Source organism: Caloenas nicobarica, chromosome 18 (genome assembly GCF_036013445.1).
Source record: "Caloenas nicobarica isolate bCalNic1 chromosome 18, bCalNic1.hap1, whole genome shotgun sequence".
Taxonomy (NCBI): domain Eukaryota; kingdom Metazoa; phylum Chordata; class Aves; order Columbiformes; family Columbidae; genus Caloenas; species Caloenas nicobarica.
The window spans coordinates 5,345,914-5,361,199 of NC_088262.1; the positions used below are offsets into that span (position 1 = coordinate 5,345,914).

Below are 15,286 nucleotides of genomic sequence, written 5' to 3' on the forward strand. Positions count from 1 at the left end.
GCGCACGTGACCGGCTCCCCTAAGAGGGCGGGGCGAGGGTGGGGGTGAAGGCGCCGAGCGGGATTGGGTGCCGGAGGTGTAAGGGGCGGGGCGACGGGCGGGGCGGGGATGTGGGTGTGGCTTTGCGCATGCGCGGAGGGCGACGCGGCGGGTAGGTGGGTCCTTCCGCTGCCGGGTCTCCCCGCAGGCCGCGGGGCTCCCCCGGGCCCCTTCCCTTAGGTCTTGGGGCTCCCCGGGCCCCGATCTCCGGTCAGTACCCGGATCACCCCAAGGACCGCGGTGCGTCGGCGCAGGGCGGCTCCACCGCCACGTGGGTCGTGAAGTGGCTCCTGTGAGGGCTGAGCCCCGGGGCTCTGGGGGCACCGATGCAGCCCTGCCATGGGTTGGGGGGGCGCAGGGGGGATGCGAGAAGGTGCTGTGTGGGGGATTGGTGTGAGCTGGGGCCTGTCCTCACAGTGAGAGTGACCATCACTGGCTCCCGAAGGGCTCCAGGAGCTGCCAGCCCATCCCTCGGCCTCGCTGGAGACACAGAGTTGGGTGTTGGGTCTCTCTGAGCACAGAGGCCATGAAGATTAATCAGAACACGGTGCTGCAAGGACAGAGGGTGACCCTGGTGCCGTACACATCTGCACATGTCCCCCGGTATGTGGCTTCTGTCCTTTGAAACTCCTGGGCGGTCAGATTTCACTTTTCAAAGGGAGTGTGGTACTGAGAAATGGCGCTGGCCTGAGAGCTGCAGGGCTCTCTTCCCCCGGGAGCCGCACAGCAGAAAGACCGCGTGCAGAAACGCCACTGGTTTTGCCCTTTCTTTGCCTGGCTCTTGGCCAGGTCTGGTGGCAGAGAGAACATCTGTGTACCCAGGGAAAGGGAAACACCCGGCTGTGAGTGACCCACCAGCAGTGCTCTTGTTCACTGATGTCTTTCCCTAATGACAGTGGAATAGCAAAACTTCAAGGTGTAAAGCCAGACGGATGTTTGATAAATTAGAAGCAGGCGTGCAGGCAGTTTGTAAAGTGCTGGCCTGGGTGTCTGTAGCCTCAGCACAAAGATACCAGTATTAGTCTTCTTGTCGGCGTCCAGGAGATGCTGTATCTGTCTCAGCTGGGATGAAATGCACTGGAACTCAATGCTCAGTAGTTTTAAAAACATCAAGTTTGCATCAGGCGCTCTTCAGACGAAGCCACAGGATGGACAAACTTGCTAAATTTCCATGAAGAACACGAATTCCTGTGTTAGATAAGGGAAAGAAACTTGCGGGTACTCTTTAAGTTGTTATGAATTCCAGGCTAGTGTTTCCCGGACTGTTTTCTGACAGCCCGATACCTGGAGCGCTTGCAGAAATCAGCCCGCGATGCTGCGGCTCAGGCAGTGACCTGGTTGTGGGTCCCGTTGTCAGGTATCACGAGTGGATGCGGTCGGAGGAACTGCAGCGCCTGACGGCCTCGGAACCACTCAGCCTGGAGCAGGAGTACGAGATGCAGCGCAGCTGGCGGGACGACGCAGACAGTGAGGAGGATCATAAACATTTTCTAAGGGTCGGTGGGAGGGGTGAACAGGTCCCTTCTGTCCTGTAAAGGACCCACAGTGGGCTGAGAGTGCCCGGTTAGTGGTTCTTGCTGAAACAGAGGAGATGTGAGAGCTCCTGCACCGGGAGCTTCAAACTGGCTTTCTCTTTATAGCTGCAATATGCTCAGGGAAGCAGAGAATGTCCAGGGCTGTTGGTGCCCCTTTTGTGCCGTTTATCAAAGATCACAATGATTTACTTCCTGCAGTGTTACCTGCTGAGCTGTTGCAGCACAGTCAACACTCCCCAGGCCTGATCGTCCTAAAAAGGTGGAAGGGGGTTGTATTTTTCCTTGAGAAGTCAAATGACTTTATAATTACCTAGATGAGGTGTGTCGACTGAATTGGTTCCCTGGCTCTCCTACAGGTCATGAATCACTGCCCATAAAAGCCTGGTAGGAATATACTGAGCTGCAAAATACTGAGACTGGCAAAGACCTCAGCCTGGAACATTTGTCATAGCTGGCATTAAAAGCCTTACTAAAAACAAAAATAATGTGGACTATGTGAATCACTAGGTCTCAGTCTCTTTTGCACCAAACAATTCTTTGCCCAAACTTGCTGAAGGGTGAGACAAGGCAGGGAGACCTCAGTCATGGAGTAGAAGTTTTCCTGCTCCTTAAATGGGCTGTTCGTAGTCTGGGTGTCTATGTCACCCTCACAATGTTTTTTTTCCAGAGTATTTCTTATTTCTAGGGCTGGGAGCAGGAACGCTTGGTGCGGAAGGCCAAATTATTAGCTCTTCCTCACTGTTAACATGTGGAAACTCTTGTTCCTCTGTCCACTGCATGGTTTTGATTTCATCCTTCTGTAATTTGTGAATAATTCTCCATGTGCCCTGAAAATGCTGCTACAGTTTTGTTTTCCCCAGAGTGCACCTTCATCGTGCTGGACACGGCGCGGTGGGCTGGGCAGGAGCGTGCGGATGAGGACTGCATGGTGGGAGACGTCAACCTCTTCCTCACCGATGTTGAGGATCCCACCTTGGGCGAGATCGAAATTATGATTGCAGGTCACGTTCTAAATTATGATTGCAGGTCACGTTCTGCTTCCGAGCTTGGGCATCCGTCAGCGTGGCTAAAACCAGCTGCAGACAGATGTTACGTATGGCAGCTTTTTATTCTCCTTGCTTTACCATGGCTGTTCAGTCCTGATTGGCATTGCTCGCAGATCTGGGTCACTGTCTTTTCTGAAAAGTACCCAGTGTGGCTGATTTGTCACTCAGAACTGGATGCAGACTTGTGCGTCTCTCTCTTTCAGAGCCCAGCTACCGCGGCAGAGGGTTTGGCAAGGAGGCAACGCTGATGATGATGGCCTACGGTAAGGGTGGCTCTGTGCAAGGGGGATGTGATCTCAAAGCAAATATTCCCAGTGATGACACAAAGGTAGTAAGGGATCCATCTGCCCCAGAAACTGGAGTCCTGTGTTTTCATAGATGTGGCAGCCAAGCAGGTTTAGAAACGTTTATCTTTCTGGTTTCTTTTGCAGGAGTCAGAAACCTGGGGATCACCAAATTTGAAGCTAAGATCAGTCAGGAAAATGAAACCAGTATCTGCATGTTCAAAAAGCTTCATTTTAAGGAGGTACGATAACAGACCTCAGAGAACATGAGCAGTGTTTACCCTGTGACCAGGACTGAGCTGTTTTTCCTCTGTACAATATAGGTTGCTGTGAACAGCGTTTTCCAAGAGGTGACGCTGAGGCTGGATATCGGTGACCAGGAGAGACGGTGGCTCCTGGAGCAGACAAACCACGTGGAGGAGAAGAGCTGTGTGAAACCGAAGCTGCCAGCTGGGACGCTGGAGACCTGACAGCGCAGCCAGACACAGGCCTGGCTTCCAGGGAGGAGCTGGACACCAACACAAGGTCTGGGTGTGGGGGACACCAGTGAGCCAAGACTACACTTGACTGTTTTGGTCCTTCTCCTTCCGTTACTTTGCCATCTCGTCAACTCTGCACCTTGTTGCACCAGCCAGGAATTACTGCCTGAAATTTGGACCTGGAGAAGAGCCACAAATTCACAGGCTTGACGAGAAATGACTAGAACCTTCACGTGCTGTTCCAGCAGAGCCTGAAGTTGCCAGCAGTTAATTGATTCCTGGTGCCACCAGTTTCTGGACAGGCAGCACCACTGTTGTTTCTTCCACTGCCCATCGAGCAGGATTCATCTGTTCGACAGAGACAGTCTCAATGCAGCAGTAGCTCAGTCTGTTTTCTCTTGAATAAAAAAAGAAAATGACAAAAATCGGAGGTTCCCCTAGAGCCGTCTGGGAGCAGCGGGGCTTGGCTGCTTGTTTTGGCTGCTGAAAGGGTGGGTGGAAGTTGTGAAGGACAGCAGAGACTTTTCCAACCCTATTTTTTGGGGTGTGGTGGGTTGCAGGGGGGCACCGCTGGTTCCTGAAAGTGAGAGTCCCAGAGGTGTGCAAGCACAACCAAAGGGCAAATTAACAGGAGGAAAATTACTGATATCAGCTGACTGAGGCTAGAGCAGAGTCTTGTCACCTTGATGGCGTAAAGGGGAGCACTGGTAGCTGCCAAGACAAAACCTTGCTGAGTTTTGGGGAAAGCTTTGGACCTGGAAACCTCAGGCCTTCGGTGGAGGGATATTGCACTTCGTTTTCCCAGGATGAGAGCCAGGAGGAGGAGAACACAACCGAGAGGAAGCACAATAGCCATCTCCTTCTTCAGGGAGCTCAGGACTTGCTCTGCCGAGCCTGGTGGCTCCGTTCACTGCTCTCCAGTAAGATAAATGTGGGGAAAAAACTCTCTTACTGGGGGCAGATATATTTAGGGCAGGAGTTGGCCAGCCGGCCTCTGCTGTGATGTATTTGAGATCTGATGCTGGAGAAGAGGCACTTGCCTGACTCCCGGTGGACAGACCTCTCAGTGCAGTTATTGAGCAGAACCTTTCCTGCTCTGCACAGCAGGGAAGCTTGCTGAGAGGACAGAAGGTAAAGAGGATAACTGACGCTCGTGTGTGTTTTGCCACTGCAATAGCAGCCATAGTGGCTAATTCTAGACCAGAAATTATTTGTTCCAATTACAAAGGATCAGGTAATAGCTTTTAGACTTGCCCAGGGATGTTTTTGTTGGAGACTGTGGAATTTTTAGCGTTGCTGTGCCTGTATTTTTAGGGCCTGGGGGTTTTAGTTTTCCAATTTTAGTTAATTTAATTACATCGTTCCTGAGGCTAATATTAAAACCAAGCGTGGGAAGAGTGTATCGTGGTATTTTAAACCACCATTTAGTGTGGAAATAGTTGTAGCAAGAGCTTTGTGCAGTAATAAAGTGAAGAGTGGCTCTGCTTCCAGCTGGGATTACCCTGACAAGGGCTACTAATCCTCATGCTCCTTGTCACCTGCTGCAGGCAGGAACAGATTCTGTCCCCCAAAATAGGATTTGCGGAACCTGGGGGTGAACTGCTGGCTCTGCGCTCCTGCTGCGGAGTGTTTCATCCCTCTGCCAGCAGGACAGATGTCGCTGGGGTGGGATTTGCGCCCACAAAAAGTGACCAAGGTGGGAAAAATCTTTTCCTTCAGCCTTTGCTGCCAGGGCTGGGAGTGGGGGGCGCAGTGAAACCCTGCTGCTGCAGCTCCCCGTGCCTGGGCGGTTGCTGCGGAGCCAACGAGCACCCCGCTTGGCATCCCTGCTCCCCCGGCAACGCCAGCGCGTTCCCCCGCCTCCTCAGGCGGCTGGGAAAAGCCTTTGCCCTGGCAACCCAAAACAAAGTTGGGTCTGTCCTGGAGCTACAGGCCTCCCCAGGCTGGGGGGGTCCTGGCAGGGGAGCCAGTCTCCGGGCTGCTTGTCCAGGCAAAGAGGCAAAAAATGCTGCTGGAACCTGCTGGGTGCCCCCACTCCTGCCCCATGTGGGCAGCCCCAGCCTGGGCATCGCTTTCCGTCGCTCCCCATCCCAGGCAGGGACATCCTGCTTGTCCCAAGGGGGCAAGGGTGGGACAGGAGGGGACAGGGGCTCACGTCCGCTCAGCAGCACCGCCGCAGAGGACACAACTCAGGAGGATGAGGCAGGTTGAAATGGGCTCCCCCAGCTTGCAGCAGGGAGTGACTGCCTGGACATCCCCTGCAGATCTGGTGGCATTTTGTCACTTGGGCATCATTTGGGCATCGTTTGAGCTGCAGCCACTCGTCTGCTCAGGTAGAGAAGCTTGTCTGGAGGCTTGAAGTGCAAAACACAGGTGTGCAGCAGGAGAGGAAGCAAAGATGCCAGAGAGCACAGGCCTGCCTTGTCCCCAGGAAGCCACCATCCCACTGTCCCCACTGCAGTGTGGTGCCACCAGCCCAGCCCCACTGAGCGCCCCTGGCACAGCGTGCCCCACACTCACCGCTGCAGGAGTGGGGCTGAGCTTGGCCACATACAAACTGCCCCACATGGACTTCAAAATAGCCCTGGGCAAGGTGACAGAGACCTGGGGACATCCCGGCCCCCACTGCTGTGGCCCCAGCCCCTTCCAGCACAGCACCATCCCCAACCCCACACTGAAACCCCTCTCTGCTCTGCTTTGCTCCCCAGACAGGGCTGAGACCCACCATTTTAGAGGCACTAACCCTTGCTCCATCACCCTCCCCGCCTTCCCCCAGCCCAGGATGCAACCCTAGGGCTCAGGCTCACCCCAAACCCTCCAGAGGGCCTGGGGGCAGATTTGGGCTCCCGTAGCAGAACTACCACCCCCCCACCCTGCCCCCCGCCCAGACCAGCAGACACAGATTAGAGCTTCACATCAGCCCTTGCGCTCCCCAGGGGATTAGAGCCCTTTAATCACCCCAAGGCATTAACCTGCACTGGGACCAGCCAGCCCCTCCCCGACCCCCCCAGCCCAGCCCCACTGGGTGCTGAGGGGCACCCAAAGCAGCCCCACTGTCCCTTGTCACTGGGAACATTACGTACCTCTTCCCCCAGCTCTGACAGCACAATGAGCCCCCAACAAGCCCCCACGCATCCTTGGGATTTGGAAGGATTTAGCCTTAAACCGGAGATGTGAAGTCAGGAAGCTTTATTCCAGTAAACAGAATTTCTCTTGAGCTGGACAGTACGACAACACCCGATCGCAAAACACAGAAACAAAACATCCACAGGAAGAATTTCCACGAAATACATTTAAAAAAAAAAATAAACAGTGTGATTGGAAAACTCTTATTTTGGAAAAAAAAAAAACCAGAGTCTATTGAGAAGCATTTAAATTAAACAGTGTTGGATTCAAACCCTGATCAGCTGTCTCCAGGAGCAGGCGCAAAGGAGATAATTATTGCTTGCTGCGCTGGCTCTGGACACCCTCTCCTCTCCCAAAATAGCCCTGGGGACAGGGTGCTGGGGGCTCCCCGCCATGCTGGGCACCCATGTCCCCCCTCCTTGGACCCAGGGTGAGGGGACAGGGCCATTGTGGACGGAGCTTGTGGGGGCCAAACACCCCGGGGAGGAATTTCGGTGGGCGGGTAGGTGGGGTTTGCTAAAAGTCACTAAAAGCCTCAGGTTTTGCTGTTAAAGGACAATTCGGGGCGGGGGGGAGGCTCAAATGGAGATGGAGTTTGGGGTGGAGGAATAATCAGGGAACAGGAGGGATCAGAAGTGTTGGGCATCAGACCCCCCGAATCCCTGATCCCCCCAAAACCCCTGCTTGTGCCTACAGGGGCGGGCAGGAAGAGAGGAGCATCCCAGGGATGGGCCCATGGGAGGGGGCATCCCCCCCAGCACCACCCCCCACTCTCTCTAACCTAAAACCAGTGCCCAAGACCCCGCTGTGGGGATGCTCGCTGCCCACCAAGCCCCATCCCTTGGGTCAGGGTTCGGGGGAGCAGCCCCCCATCCCCATCGGGAGCCCGTGGCAGGGAGGAGGAGGATGCGAGAGAGGTGGGTGTGAAGTTGGGGGGCCCAGCAGACCCTCGCCCCCACCCTGGGCCCTTCACAGGTTGCTGAACAGTTCGTTTTTCTTGCTCCAGTCCATCTGGGGTGCCCGCTTGCTGGTGCGCTTCTGGTGCGCCCGCTCCTTGGCCACCGCCAGCGGGATGTCCAGGTCCAGGAGGGAGCCGGGTGCCGAATGACGTTTGTCACTCTCCTGTGCGTCAGGCTGGGGGGCGAGAGGCTGCGTCAGCCCCACTGTGCCACCCCCAGGACAGCCCCACAGTGGGGTCTCAGCCCCAGACCCCGCTTCCCAGCCACCGCCTCCCCGGTAACCCCAGCCCTACCTCGCTGTGGATTTCACTGGAGTTGGGGGACACGGACAGTGGCCCGGGGCTGGACGGGCTCTCGGACACCGAGTTGGACCGCGGCTCTCCACCGTTTTCCTGGGGTAACAGGGAGCGGGTGTGAGCAGGGCAGCTCCAGCCCTGGGGTTTGGGAACAGCCCCCGGAGCTGCGAGCCCCACCCGGGGGGGCTGCGAAATCCGCCCTCCCCACACATAATCCCCTGTGGGCTCCAGGCTTATAAATACCTCAGTGTGGCAGGATTAAACCCCGGCCTGACGGCCCTGGCTTTAGCGGGAGGAGGAGGGTGGCTGCAGGGCTGGATGCTGCCTCCCGGCAGCACAAAGACTCCCGCCCTGCAGCGTCATGAGGATGGAGGAAGAGGAGGAGGAATGGGGGCAGCGTAGCCACCTCCATGACCCTCAGCCCCACAGGCAACCCCCGTCCTGGGAGGCATCGTCTCCTGGTCCCCATCCCAGTGGCACCTGCTCTTTTGTGGCAGTCTGGGAGCATCGGGGTCATTGATGACATCAGTCACCCATAGGCAGAGGGGACACTTAAATGGGCAGGGTCCCTCCCCAGAGACTGGCATAGTTGGGATTAAAAGCAAGATGAGGCTTCTCTTACCTTCCCTATGTCACCATTGGCAACTGGTTCTGGCAAGGGACCTGCAGGACAAGGACACGGGTGCTGAGTGAGGATGTGTTTGCTCTGTCCCCTCACTGTGGGAGACAGCAGTGCCCAGCAAGGGCTGCATGTGGCCAGTGCTCACCCAGCACTGCCCAGGTCCCCAATTTTGTAACCCATCCCTTACAGCCAGCCCTGCAGCATGGGGGGATGCTGCCGGGCACCACGCGCCAAAGCCAGGTGACTCCGCTCGTCCCTGGGGTGACAAGACCTCCATCTCCTCTCAAGGCTCAGGGACTCCCCAGCACCCCCAGGTTTGGGGACAAAGTGACATGGAGCCAGCAGAAGTGACATAAAGACCCCTCTCCACAGCACGGCCCCCAGCCCACCTGCCAGGTGCTCCTCCGAGGGCACCACCTTGCACTTCTTGAAGAACTCATCCGTGAGGACGTCCACCACCAGCAGCCTGGTCTCATCACCGCCCGCCTTGATGGCGGCCACCACGTCAGCGTGCTGCTTGCCCTCCATGCACACGCCGTTCACCTGCAGGCATGGCACCGTGTCACTGCTGGGGCCAGGGGACACCCACACCTCGGGAGCTCCACAGAGGGACCGGCTACCAGCCTTGGTACCAGCCACAGCCCCAGCACGGCCACCCCACAGCCCCCCACAGGTATCCGGAGCCTCGCAGGGATTAGTGGTGAAGCCAGCAAAACCTCATTAAAAGCAGATTTTCCTCTGAGTGATTAGCACAGGATTGTACGGGCAAAGCTGCCAGGGAGCACCCGGCAGGGCATGGACTTGGGGCTGGTGCAGGAGGTGGGCAGGACGGGCAAGGCACAGAGCCCTCATGCCACGGCACAGTCCCCGGAGACTCAAAAGTTTCGCCCCAAAAGAGGCAGCAGCCCCACACCCTGGGGAGCAGCGGGGTTGGTGTTCAGCCGGTCCTTGCCCTCATGGGTCACCACCCCACCTGGCACAAACTCTGTCCCCACCCCGGTCACGGCCAGCAACAGGGCTTGGGGCCATGGTGCACCTTGTCCTCAGCCTGCCCCACCCTGGGGACACTCCTGCTCCGGGCAGGGGACAGCACTGACACTTAATCCACAGCGCTCGGCCCCAGCCCTGTGGGTGCTGCTCCCCATCGCCCGCTCGCACCCCTGGGTGGGGACCGCCAGGGGTCAGGCAGCTGCACCCTGAGTCACGGCTGGCACTGGGGACACCGCGCAAACGGCACCTCCCTCCCGGGCACCGGGATGCAAGGGAGCACCGAGCTTTTCCGAGAAACCCCACCCTGCCCCTGCATACCTCGATGATGCGGTCCTGGGGGGCCAGCCCTGCTGCCTCGGCCGGTGAGTCGGGGTCAACGGCGCGCACGTACTGCCCCGGGCGGTTCTTGTCACTGTGCAGGTTGAAGCCGTAGCCATTGGGACCCTTCTTCATGCGGCACAGCCGGGGCCGCAGCTCCTCCTGCAATGGGGACAGCCATGGGAAAGCTGCTCCCAGACCCCGCCACCACCCAGGGACAGCACCAGGACCACCAGACGCCTGCGCGGGTGGCAGGGACACGATCCTCGGGTGGCCACTTGCGCCCACAGACACCTCAAGCTGAGATACAAAACGGCCAATGAACCCATGCTCTGGGTAATTAATAAGGTGCAGGGCATGCTAATTGCAGCAAAACGTGTTATTATGTATGTCCCCAGACCATGCTCTTCCTTTTGGGATCACGATTGCAACTGCCATGTGAAAGCTGAGGAGGACACAGAGCCCAGGCTGCTGGGAAGCCCCCCCAGCCCATCCCAGCCAGGAAGCCTTTGCTACTGGAGAAGTCTCAGCTGCCAGTGCAGATCCCCCCATCGCCCCCTTGCAAGCTGCACCTCCCCTCCATGGCAAACCCAGACACGGAACCTTCACCCCAAAGCACCCACACCAGTTGCCGGCACAGTGCCTGTCCCCAGCAGCAATCCCTAGCAAGGGTGGGGACAGGGAAGACCCACGACAAGCCCAGAAAGCAGGCTCTGGTGGAGCCAGGAGGAAGGCAGCACCTCCCTGGGTCCCTGCCCTGTGCTCCCGCTGCCCTTGGCAGCACCGCGGGGTTGCTCCACACCGATAGCTCAGGACAAAGCCGCAGGGAGCACCCGGCTGGCAGTGCTGGCAGTGCTCCCGGGTGAGGAGGAGGAGGAGGGAGGACTTTGCTCCCACCCATACCAACACAGCCCCAGCAGCTCGGGCTCCCGGAGACACTGGGGCTATGAATTTGGGTGGGGGGAAAGGGGATAGCCTTGCAGGACAAGCAGACACATCAGCACAGGGGGATAGGTCATGGCACCAAGCCCTCAAAGGCAGCTGGAAGGCAGGAGCACACGGTGCCAGGGCAGCCCAGCCGAACCGTGACCTGGCCCCCCCATCATCCCCCCACCAGCGGCTGGCAGCTCCCCCACCCAGCGTGCCAGCCCGCCTTCACCCTCCCCAAACCCCTCCTGCCAGTGGGCAGCCACTGTTCTGCATCCCCGAGGGAAAAAAAATCTAAACGCACCCGATCCCCCAGCAACCGTATCCTGCCCGTCTCTGGGGTGAGCACCCCATAGCAGAGCATCCCGCCAGCCCCAAAGTCTCCCTGGCCAGATGGACCCAAGGTGAAAGGCTTTGGAGTCAACACCTGGGATGTGGAGAAGCCCCATGCTGCGGGGCTGGGACCTGGGTAGCAGGAGAACGGAAATGCCCCTAATTTCTATAAGCTTTTGCATCCTCTCCTCCAATACCAGCAGCCTTGCTGCCACGCTGGGGCACGGATTAGCTGGCAGAGCCTCCTAACGAGCAATTACAACCTCCGGCGGGGAGGGCGGTGGGGGAAGCTGGACTCAGCCCCCAGCATGGGCATCCCTCTCCATTGCACCCAGGGGTGCTGGCAGAGATGCCCACTTGGGATGGGGAGCTCAGCAGCATCATGTCCCTGTTCCTGCTCTGGAAGAGAGCTTGGGGCATCTCCAGACCCTTCTCCTTCCAAGAACATCCTGGACCACCCCACCCCAGCGCCTTCAGCCACCCAGCAGGACCAGCAGCCCCGGGATATGGGGACCCCAAATGCACAGTGTGCCAGAACCTGCTCCCCTGCTCCCAGCCCTACAACAGCAAATTCAGGGCAGCTTTTGAAGGCCCAAGTACCAGGAAACTCCCTGCAGCCCTACAAGCAGCAACAAGCCCATCGGCGTCAGCATGCCTGCTTACTCAAAGAGAAACACAACAGCTTCAGGGACGCCCAGGCCAGCAAATTCACACGGGTCCCGAAATCTGGCGCACACATTTGGGCTTCATACAAAGGGGATGCAAAGCAGCCTACTCGCAGCATCCCTGTCACGTCCCGTTTGACTGGAGCTGCTTTTCATGCAGCTGCCTTGAGAGGAAATTTAATTCATTTTCTAATTAGACACCAGCTACCCCCACTGCAGTGCTCCCAAATGGGGGAAATCTACTGTCTGTTACACCCCAAAACCCAGCCCTGGGAGGCTCACCCAGGTTTTACAAGGAGGAATGAGCATTACTGCCAGGGAGGGCTCTTATTTAGCACTAAACTTGCAAGAGGGAAGCCTGGGGCTGGTAGCAAAAGCCTTGTCCTGGTGAAAGCAGCCCCAGTCCATGCCAGGGCGCTGGGCTGGCAGCTGCTGGTGCTGCCTTGCGGTTTGCACTGAACTTTCTCAAGACACTCCCCAGCAGCTGAAACCTCCGGAAACTCAGGCGGGGGGAGGACGAGCTGTCACGTTGTCACACTGGGGACAGTGCCTGCGGCACAGGGCCCCCGGAAACGGGGCTGGCCTCAGGAGTGTGAAACTGTCACCTTGCTGGCTCAGCACTGCAGAAGAGGGGTGCACAGATCAGCTCCCCAGGTGCCTCCAGGGAGGCTCAAAACCTCTGCCCCAGCATCAGAGGGGTTTGTACTCCCAGAGTTTTACAGGAATGAGAAGGGAGCCCATGATGACCCCTCCAAAAACCTGCTCAGCCCATGCCCAGCACTGGGAGCCATGGGGGTGTCCAAGCCCACTGGCACAGGGGGGTCCCAACCATGCAGGACCCAGCAGGGTTTGCAGAGAGGTTGGATCCTGCCTGAAAGGTGGGAGACATCAAGCCCTTGCTCAGCCCCAAAAAGGGTGTGGGTGCTGCCAGCCAACTCTCCCAGCAGCGTCTCCAGGCTCGTTAAGCAAATAAAGGCAAGTCCAGCCCAATAAAGCAAACAGAACTCTGACACATGCAAACCTGCCACTCTCCACTGCAGTGATCCCAGGGGAATCCCACCAACCCTGGGGCTGGGACGGGGTTGCCAGGGACTGTGTGGGGACAGGGTTGCAGGCACCGGCTGCCTGCCAGTGGCCAGAGAACAGGCACGCCAGTGTGTTCTCAGTTCACCAGAGAGAAATCCTGGTCTGCCTGCTCCGGCTTGGCTCGGCATCCCGCCCGGCATCTTCCCACCCTGGGCAGTAGGTGCCCGGCCAGAGCGATGTCTCCAAACCCGCTCACCTGTGCTCTCCTGCCCTGAGCACCAGGCCCTGCCCCAGCCACAAGATTTCCTGCTACCCGTTGAGAAACCATCCGTGGCAATGTCACCCCATGTCACCCACGGCGTCACCCGCTTCCTGCTCCCGCACAGAGAGAAACCGCCTGCGGTAGCTCTGCACGGGCTGCGCCCTGAGCCTGAGCCCCAAGACTGTGGGGCATCTCCAGCTTGGGCTGCCCCCCAAAACCCGTGGGACGTGTTCAGCTTCCCAGGCCCTCTGCATCGTGGCCAACACAGCTCCTGTGAGCAGGCAGCCATCCCGCAGTATGTCAGGGCCCCGGTTCCACCGGGATCTGCATGTCCTCAGCCCCCCAAACTTGGCAGGGGACTCACCCAAGCTACATTAGCCATGTCCCTTTTATTTTTCCCAGCTCATGAAGAGATCTTGGAGGGCAAAGCACAGCACAGACGGTCTTGCTGGCCCTGACGGACCGCTGTCACTGTGACATACGGGAGGGCAGACACACCCCCCTGCACAGGGCAGCATCGATTGCAGCCTGGCACAGGACCAGACCCAAAGGACCAGGGATGCCATGGGGGATGGACAGTGACGGGAGCAGAGCCTGGTTGTTCCCACGTGAACAAGCCCATCCAGGAGGTGCTTTAGCCAGGCAGGGATGAGACCTGTGCCCTGCAGTGGATCAGCCCAACCAAGGGCAACGGGCAGCCAGCACCGGGGTAAAGTCCAACAGGAGACACAACTAATAAAAAACACCTGATCCACAGCAAAACCCTGCGTGACAACAGCTCGGTGAGGCAAAGTCTGCCTGTGGCTCAGCACCCGCACTGGGAAAGCCCCGTAGCACCAACCTGGCACAGCTGGTCTTTGGGAGCTGGTCACAAGAGCTCCCCAGAAGGTCCCCCACCTCGGGGACACCAAGAACCTGCTTCCCAGGAAGACCATCCACATCTCTGTGGTCACAACAAACATATGTTTTTGCTGAGTAAATAAAAAGCAGTGTTATCTCCAGCAGCCCAGAGCGTCTCTTAGGAACAGCTCCAGGCAGGAAAGGTCAACTATTTCTCAATTCCTCACCTTTCTACATCACTTTGTTTGTGCAACCACTAACTCCCACATACCGCGTAAGGCCGACATTCCTGAATTAGTAAGTGTCTGTGCACGGGGACCCACTGATGGGATCAGTCCCCCCCAGCCTGGGAAGGGCTCCACCATCTCTGCTCCACAGCAGGGACCAGACACACTCAGGGCACGAGTGACTGCCAGCAACGCCTGCAGTCACAGCCCCCCAAAAATACCCTCTGTCACGGCTTTTTTGGTGTATTTTGGAGCAGGTATTTCGGGCAGGGGCTCACCACCTGTCTTAGCTCACCACCGTCCTCACTCCCTGTTGATTTTCTCACCCCGTTTTACCGGTCTCACAGCACAAGGAGGGGCCAAAGGGCTCCGGGACACGACGGGCTGCTCGGTTACGGGTCCAAACAGCCCCATCCACCCACCTGCCTCCGCTCGCCACCCAACACGACTGCTAGAAAAAAGCGTTAGGCAAAAAAACAACATTAAAATAAAAAAAGTAGGTGGGGCCCGGTGCTACTGCGAAGACAGGATTTTAAAAAAAAAAAAAAAAAAAAAAAAAAAAGAACCGAGAGCGAAACCACACAGGGCGCCCCGGGCAGACCGGGGCAGACGCGGCGGCGGCTGTTCCCGCCCGCTCGGCTGGAAGGTGATGACCGGGGCCAGCGCCGGGAGGTCCCGACCCCCTCCTCCCCGGACACCATCCCTTCTCCCAAAAAACTTTTCATCGCCCGAAACCCCTCCTCGGCACCACCACCCCCCGGCCGCCCATTTACCCGCTGTCCGCCGCCGCCGGGCTCCCGCGGCTCCGCCGGCTCCGGGGCCGCCTGTCCACCGCCCCCGGGGGGCTCGGTACCCGGCCCGCCCCGCTTCTGCAGCTGCTCGTCGGCCACCGGGTCCACGACGAGGAGGCTGACGGCCCCGGCGGCGGCGCGGATGCGCTCCACCACCTGCTGATGGCTCTCCCGCTCCACGTTCTCGCCATCCACCTCCAGCAGCCGGTCCCCGGCCCGCAGCCCCGAGCGCTCGGCCGGTGAGCCCGCTTCCACCAGCCGGATGAACTGGCCCGGTTTGCCCTTCTCGCCGTGCAGGTGGAAGCCGTAGCCGTCCGGCCCCCGCTCCAGGCGGCACAGCCGCGCCGCGGGGCCCGCGCTGCTGCTCATGGCGGGAGGGGCGGGACCGGCTCCGCCGCCCGCACCCGCCGTGCGCGCCGACCTCCTCTGAGCCACCGCCCGCCCGCCCGGATTTTATAATCAGAGGCGGGGCGTGGGACGGGCGGCCGCCAATCGGAGAGCGGGGCGGGGCGAAACCGTCC

General features: G+C 58.5%; 2 protein-coding genes across 5 annotated transcripts; one reads left to right on the forward strand and one right to left on the reverse strand.

Moving 5' to 3' along the window:
* The first annotated feature begins 135 nt into the window (after positions 1-135).
* Positions 136-4,683, forward strand: NAT9 (N-acetyltransferase 9 (putative)). Of its 4 annotated transcripts, none has more exons than XM_065647778.1 (7): positions 136-151; positions 457-642; positions 1,397-1,506; positions 2,435-2,575; positions 2,824-2,883; positions 3,052-3,146; positions 3,228-4,683. In XM_065647778.1, exons 2-7 carry the CDS (start codon positions 566-568, stop codon positions 3,372-3,374), a joined length of 630 nt encoding a protein of 209 aa, XP_065503850.1. In that variant the 5' UTR covers positions 136-151; positions 457-565; the 3' UTR covers positions 3,375-4,683. The 4 variants fall into 4 exon arrangements, with proteins under 4 accessions (XP_065503850.1, XP_065503848.1, XP_065503851.1 ...); XM_065647776.1 differs by lacking the exon at positions 136-151 and adding an exon at positions 161-249; XM_065647779.1 differs by lacking the exon at positions 136-151 and adding an exon at positions 161-249 and having other exon boundaries at positions 485-642.
* Positions 4,684-6,557: 1,874 nt separating this feature from the next.
* On the reverse strand, positions 6,558-15,176 carry NHERF1 (NHERF family PDZ scaffold protein 1). The gene is made up of 6 exons (XM_065647912.1): positions 14,748-15,176; positions 9,695-9,856; positions 8,776-8,929; positions 8,387-8,427; positions 7,762-7,860; positions 6,558-7,643 (listed from the first exon to the last, which is right to left on the reverse strand). Exons 1-6 carry the CDS (start codon positions 15,132-15,134, stop codon positions 7,479-7,481), a joined length of 1,008 nt encoding a protein of 335 aa, XP_065503984.1. The 5' UTR covers positions 15,135-15,176; the 3' UTR covers positions 6,558-7,478.
* Positions 15,177-15,286: the final 110 nt, after the last annotated feature.

What these genes read in the sequence shown, in the direction of transcription:
- NHERF1 (XM_065647912.1), bottom strand. Translation starts at nt 15,134, where the DNA reads ATGAGCAGCAGCGCGGGCCCCGCGGCGCGGCTGTGCCGCCTGGAGCGG. An exon ending in CCCAGGACCGCATCATCGAG is followed by an intron (nt 8,930 to 9,694) that starts GTATGCAGGGGC and finishes CCATGCCTGCAG; the next exon opens with GTGAACGGCGTGTGCATGGA. An exon ending in CCAGTGAAATCCACAGCGAG is followed by an intron (nt 7,644 to 7,761) that starts GTAGGGCTGGGG and finishes CTCGCCCCCCAG; the next exon opens with CCTGACGCACAGGAGAGTGA.
- NAT9 (XM_065647778.1), top strand. Translation starts at nt 566, where the DNA reads ATGAAGATTAATCAGAACACGGTGCTGCAAGGACAGAGGGTGACCCTG. An exon ending in ACATCTGCACATGTCCCCCG is followed by an intron (nt 643 to 1,396) that starts GTATGTGGCTTC and finishes TCCCGTTGTCAG; the next exon opens with GTATCACGAGTGGATGCGGT. An exon ending in GATCGAAATTATGATTGCAG is followed by an intron (nt 2,576 to 2,823) that starts GTCACGTTCTAA and finishes TCTCTCTTTCAG; the next exon opens with AGCCCAGCTACCGCGGCAGA.